The sequence below is a fragment of the Coregonus lavaretus genome (assembly GCF_964263955.1).
Source record: "Coregonus lavaretus genome assembly, contig: HAP1_SCAFFOLD_334, whole genome shotgun sequence".
Classification (NCBI taxonomy): Eukaryota; Metazoa; Chordata; class Actinopteri; order Salmoniformes; family Salmonidae; genus Coregonus; species Coregonus lavaretus.
The window spans coordinates 107710-114411 of record NW_028160098.1 but is presented as its reverse complement, the minus strand read 5'-3'; the positions used below and the strand labels follow the sequence as shown (position 1 = coordinate 114411).

At 43.6% G+C, this 6702-nt stretch overlaps 1 protein-coding gene across 1 annotated transcript in view; it reads left to right on the top strand.

Moving 5' to 3' along the window:
• Positions 1–885: 885 nt before the first annotated feature.
• Positions 886–6702, top strand: part of LOC311122163 (E3 ubiquitin/ISG15 ligase TRIM25-like) — a 29231-nt gene continuing 23414 nt past the window's right edge. Inside the window, exons 1-2 of the mRNA XM_084196561.1 lie at positions 886–1552; positions 1961–2056. Of these exons, the coding sequence (XP_084052687.1) occupies positions 956–1552; positions 1961–2056 (693 nt within the window). The 5' untranslated portion in view covers positions 886–955. The remainder of the gene's footprint in view (positions 1553–1960; positions 2057–6702) is intronic.

Genomic DNA, 6702 nt, shown 5'->3' with positions numbered 1-6702 from the left:
TATAGAACACCATATAGAAGACATAGACATATCATTACATAGAGTATAGAACACCATATAGAAGACATAGACATATCATTACATACAGTATAGAACACCATATAGAAGACATAGACATATCATTACATACAGTATAGAACACCATACAGAAGACATAGACATATCATTACATACAGTATATCATAGATGACATGTATAAATCCTTCCTTTATATTTCCTGTAACACTTTCCATTACAGTAGCCTTATTACTGGCTAGGGTTACTGCTGCTAGTACAGTGTCAGAATGAGGCATCACAGTACTTTTACACCACTGTACTAACAGGAATAATTACACACCAATAAACACACTGTAATGTAAAGTGTTACATCATTCTCAATGATCAGTCAATACATACGGTATTCATTTCAGCTACAGTACATTGTAACCATTTCAAGTCCCCCCTCCCCCATTGTAGCTAATTATCTATAACACATTGTACAGTTTTACAGCCACGTATTAGTTATTATGGATGGTTATAGTTAGTGTCATAGCACATAAGTTTAAGGCATTACACAATTCATTAAAAGCATTATACATATGTACTTCATAGAAACTGTTACCCTTTATATATTCTAACCACTCTATTTAATGTATTCCATATTAAGGGCCCTAATCTAGGAACACAAATCTTTGTCTCTATTAACATAGTGTACAGTTCTCTCTCTCTCTCTCTCTCTCTCTCTCTCTCTCTCTCTCTCTCTCTCTCTCTCTCTCTCTCTCTCTCTCTCTCTCTCTCTCTCTCTCTCTCTCTCTCTCTCTCTCTCTCTCTCTCCCTCTAACCCCTCCCTACCTCTAACCACACCCCTCTGGCAGAACCAGGAAGTCCCTCCCCCTCCCACAACTTCTCTTCTGTGGAAACGAAACTGATCTGAGTCTCTGTGGTGTCTGTCTGTGTGAGAGTGAAAACCGTCCAAATGGCTCAGCAGGGAGTTCTGCTGGACCAGGACCAGTTCTGTTGTTCTGTCTGTCTGGATCTACTGAAGGAGCCGGTCACTACTGCCTGTGGACACAGTTACTGTAGGAGCTGTATTGAGGACTGCTGGGATCAGGATGTTCTGAAAGGTGTCTATAGCTGTCCTCAGTGCAGAGAGACCTTCACTCCAAGGCCTACTCTGAGGAAAAATAACATGTTGGCTGAAGTGGTGGAGAAACTGAAGAAGACAGGACTCCAGGCTGCTCCCCCTCCTGCTCTGTGCTATGCTGGACCTGGAGATGTGGCGTGTGATTTCTGCACTGGGACCAGAAAGCAGAAAGCCCTCATGTCCTGTCTGGCATGTCTGGCCTCTTACTGTGAGATTCACCTCCAATCTCACTATGAATCTCCTGCTTTGAAGAAGCACAAGCTGGTCAAAGCCACCGCACAACTACAGGAGAAGATCTGCTCTGATCATGACAAACTGCTGGAGGTTTACTGTCGTACCGATCAGCAGTGTATCTGTCTGCTGTGTGTGATGGATGAACATAAAGGCCATGATACAGTGTCAGCTGCAGCAGAGAGGACTGAGAAACAGGTAAGACCAGAACTACTTGTTGGCTTGTCTGATAAACAAATAATAATTACAGTAGGAACTAAGGCTGTTTGAATATGAGATCATTCAAATGAAATCAATCCTCAGCAGAACAAATATGAACACAAACCTTGATTATATAGATGTGTTAACCCAGAGTCTCCAAATGTATCACCATTTTCTAAAGTCAAACACCATTGTAATTTGTTATCAAACACCCAATCAGCTCCCCTGTTTTGTGCACTGTTAAAACTATAATCATTCACATAACAATATAATAATATAATTTCACACAAACACTTCCTCAACATTTTAATCCCTATCTTCTATGGGCCTTATGTCCCATTACTATACTATTGATCTACTTGACAAATAAAGCTTGATAGCTCATTGAAGAGTGATTCTCCACAGAGGCAGCTGGGGATGAGTCAGCCGAAGGTCCAGCAGAGATTCCAGGAGAGAGAGAAGAAGCTGAAGGAGCTCCAACAGGCTGTGGAGTCTCTCAAGGTGAGTATTGTTGACCAGAAGAGAGGCATCATTTCACATCTCTCCTCCAGTCAGAGAGAGAGAGAGAGGGAGAGAGGCCCCTATCCAATCCCACTGACCCCACTGTTGGGAACAGGCTGTCTGGACCCCTTTCAGAGAATAGACTGCTTAATGTAACCGGCGGGATATGAACCCGGGTCTACTGAGGGAGAAAAAAACATCTTGACCGTTAAACCAAGAGGACATTTCCTATTGGGCTGAGGGCCGACACTGATTTTGAAGTCGAAGGCGGGGCTACCTCATCACATAACCATGAGTAACCATGACCGACTCATGTCCCCTATACATTAACATGGAGCTCTCTCTCTCTCTCTCAATTCAATTGAATTCAAAGGGCTTTATTGGCATGGGAAACATATGTTTACATTGCCACAGCAAGTGAAATAGATACTAAACAAAAGTGAAATAAACCACCAGAAATTAACAGTAAACATTGCACTCACAAAATGTTCAAAGGAATAGAGACTTTCAAATGTTATACAGTGGGGAAAAAAAGTATTTAGTCAGCCACCAATTGTGAAAGTTCTCCCACTTAAAAAGATGAGTGAGGCCTGTAATTTTCATCATAGGTACACATCAACTATGTCAGAAAATCACATTGTAGGATTTTTAATGAATTTATTTTCAAATTATGGTGGAAAATAAGTATTTGGTCAATAACAAAAGTTTCTCAATACTTTGTTATATACCCTTTGTTGGCAATGACACAGGTCAAACGTTTTCTGTAAGACTTCACAAGGTTTTCACACACTGTTGCTGGTATTTTGGCCCATTCCTCCATGCAGATCTCCACTAGAGCAGTGATGTTTTGGGGCTGTCGCTGGGCATCACAGACTTTCAACTCCCTCCAAAGATTTTCTATGGGGTTGAGATCTGGAGACTGGCTAGGCCACTCCAGGACCTTGAAATGCTTCTTACGAAGCCACTCCTTCGTTGCCCGGGCGGTGTGTTTGGGATCATTGTCATGCTGAAAGACCCAGCCACGTTTCATCTTCAATGCCCTTGCTGATGGAAGGAGGTTTTCACTCAAAATCTCATGATACATGGCCCCATTCATTCTTTCCTTTACACGGATCAGTCGTCCTGGTCCCTTTGCAGAAAAACAGCCCCAAAGCATGATGTTTCCACCCCCATGCTTCACAGTAGGTATGGTGTTCTTTGGATGCAACTCAGCATTCTTTGTCCTCCAAACACGACGAGTTGAGTTTTTACCAAAAAGTTATATTTTGGTTTCATCTGACCATATGACATTCTCCCAATCCTCTTCTGGATCATCCAAATGCACTCTAGCAAACTTCAGACGGGCCTGGACATGTACTGGCTTAAGCAGGGGGACACGTCTTCACTGCAGGATTTGAGTCCCTGGCGGCATAGTGTTTTACTGATGGTAGGCTTTGTTACTTTGGTCCCAGCTCTCTGCAGGTCATTCACTAGGTCCCCCCGTGTGGTTCTGGGATTTTTGCTCACCGTTCTTGTGATCATTTTGACCCCACGGGGTGAGATCTTGCGTGGAGTCCCAGATCGAGGGAGATTATCAGTGGTCTTGTATGTCTTCCATTTCCTAATAATTGCTCCCACAGTTGATTTCTTCAAACCAAGCTGCTTACCTATTGCAGATGCAGTCTTCCCAGCCTGGTGCAGGTCTAGAATTTTGTTTCTGGTGTCCTTTGACAGCTCTTTGGTCTTGGCCATAGTGGAGTTTGGAGTGTGACTGTTTGAGGTTGTGGAGAGGTGTCTTTTATACTGATAACAAGTTCAAACAGGTGTCTTTTATACTGATAACGAGTGGAGGACAAAGGAGCCTCTTAAAGAAGAAGTTACAGGTCTGTGAGAGACAGAAATCTTGCTTGTTTGTAGGTGACCAAATACTTATTTTCCACCGTAATTAGCAAATTAATTAATTAAAAATCCTACAATGTGATTTTCTGGATTTTTTCCCCTCAATTTCTCTGTCATAGTTGACGTGTACCTATGATGAAAATTACAGGCCTCTCTCATCTTTTTAAGTGGGAGAACTTGCACAATTGGTGGCTGACTAAATACCTTTTTCCCCCACTGTAACTCAAGTGCAAACAGAGTGAGCCGTGCGCCAGACCGAGTTCTGGAGGTGAAATGGAAATGAATGAGGGAGAGTTAAGTGAGGTAGAAGGTGTGGTGATGAGCTCAGAACCAGAGCCTGGCATCAATGGACATGATAAAGAAGAATCTGGTGCAGTAGGAGATACATTGTTGGAGAAAGTGGATCCATACCTTTTGGCAGATCCATTTGTGGTTTCAGTGTGGGTGGGAAAGGAGTTGGGTGCAGTTGAATCAGTGAAGGTAACCTGTAGTGGACTTGTGATATTTGTTTGTGTTTCTTCTGACCAGAGGGAGTGGGCGCTCCGTGTCACGTAACTTGGGTCAAGATCTGTTTCTTGCTTTGCTCTTAGGAACAGGGCACCATTGAAAGGAGTGATTTCTGGGGTAGCGTTAAGTGTGGAGGTGGAGTAATTAAGGTTGAAGATTCCTGGTGTTTGTGATTCCCGCCGTTTGGTGCAACGCAGACCCGGTGGCAGGGACGGCCTGTTCAATAGGGCGATATGGGCGACGCACTGCCAAACGGGAAAAGGAAGGGATTTTTTTTCTAATCAATTATATCACGGCAACAGTAGTTATCAGTGTTGTAATCTATACGTCTGATCTGCCACAGTGCCACACTGCCACTAAATGTCGAATCAGGCTAAAGTCGTGCTTCAAATGGCTCCACCCCCTTTTGGGGCGATTTCAGTCAGATTGAAAATCGCCCAGAACTTCTGTCATAGACTCCCATGTAAAATCTATTTTTTTCAAATTTCAGAGCCTTCAATACAATCTCTATGGGTTTCTGAGGGCTTGCACTTACGCGCTTTCGTCACATGAACGTAACTAAGAAAAGAGAGGGTAGCAGCCTCAATCAATTCACTACTACTATCAACATGGCTAGGCTTCAGTGCAACTCGATTGTGTCTTTGAAAGAAGTTCTTTTTTGTCGGCGAACAAATGAAGATAAATTGGCAACGAAACAATTAGGACCTCCCAGACCAAATGTAATAATTCAACAGGTTTCTACTAAAGGGGGGAAGTCCTACACCCGAGGATTTTCCAAAAATTGGTATGAACGAAAAACCTGGCTAGCAGGCTGCGATGTAGCTAATGCAGTTTTCTGCTACCCCTGCTTACTCATTCACCCTGAAGGCGGCACTTCAGACAGCACCGCTTGGACAGCGACTGGTGTAACCGACATGCACCATCTTTCAGAAAAGATTAAGAAACATGAGCTGTCAAAGACCCACATGGATAGCTGTTTGAGAATTTCTGCTTTGGGGAGAGTGAATATTGCCACTCAACTGGATGAGGGATACAGGCTAGCTGTCCGCCGCCACAACGATGAGGTTAGCAAGAAACGCCATATCCTCAGCCGGCTAATCCAGTGTGTGAAGTTTTGCGGCGTGTTTGAGTTAGCTTTGCGAGGCAAAGATGAAACTGAGGGCTCCACCAACCCTGGTATTTTTCTTGGACTTGTCAACTTTGTCGCACAATTAGATGAGGTGTTTGATGACCATCTTAAAAATGCTAAAGTTTTCAAGGGCACATCAAAGACCATTCAAAACGAGCTACTGGAGTGTATGCTAGCGGTCACGAGGGAACATATTGTGGAGGAGGTGAAGTCTGCGAACTTCGTAGCTATCCAAGCTGACGAGACCACGGACGTTTCTACACAGACACAGTTGGTGCTTGTGCTGAGGTACATAGATAGCAAGCACAAAGTGCAGGAGCGCACTTTCAATCGCCAGTGTACTTTTGGAGAGACTGAACGGTCTTTTTGCCGTTGACGAGAAAGTCAAACTCATTGCGCAAGCTTACGATGGAGCCAGTGTGATGAGGGGAGAGAAGGCTGGTGTGCAGAAAAAGGTGCGTGAGCATTTCAAGAATGCCCATTACGTGCATTGCTATGCGCATCAGCTGAATTTGATCATGCAGCAAGCTACTTCTCGCATCAAAAAAGTGAACATTTTCTTTTCCGATCTGAGCGGGATTACAACTTTTTTTTCCCGGTCACCCAAACGCACCAGCATTCTTGACCAGACTGTTGCACGAAGACTGCCCAGACCTTCATCCACACGGTGGAACTTCAACAGCAGAGTCGTGAACACTGTCTACGAGAATCGAGACGACCTCATAGAATGTTTTGAAGCCATCCGGACGGGTTCATTGGGTTCATTTGACCAGGGCACAGTGAGAGAGGCATCTGGCTACGTGAGGATGCTGCATGATGAAGATTTTATTTTTTTCCTGCGGCTTTTTCACAAAATCATGCCCCACGTCGACATTCTGTACCAGAAGCTACAGAAGAAGGACATCGATGCTGTCTTTATCAAAAGTGCCCTCGACAGCTTCACAAGCAGTGTGCAGGCCATAAGGTAAGATTAAACAATATCATTCGATCTTTCTCAAAGCAGAGCTTTATTTGAAAATGTATGCATGAAAGGAGACTGCATTTGTGTTTGAAATTACATTATTCTCATTATATATGGCCAGTGGTGTAATCTATTTTATTTTATATACTATGTGTACTGTGCAGTGGTGCT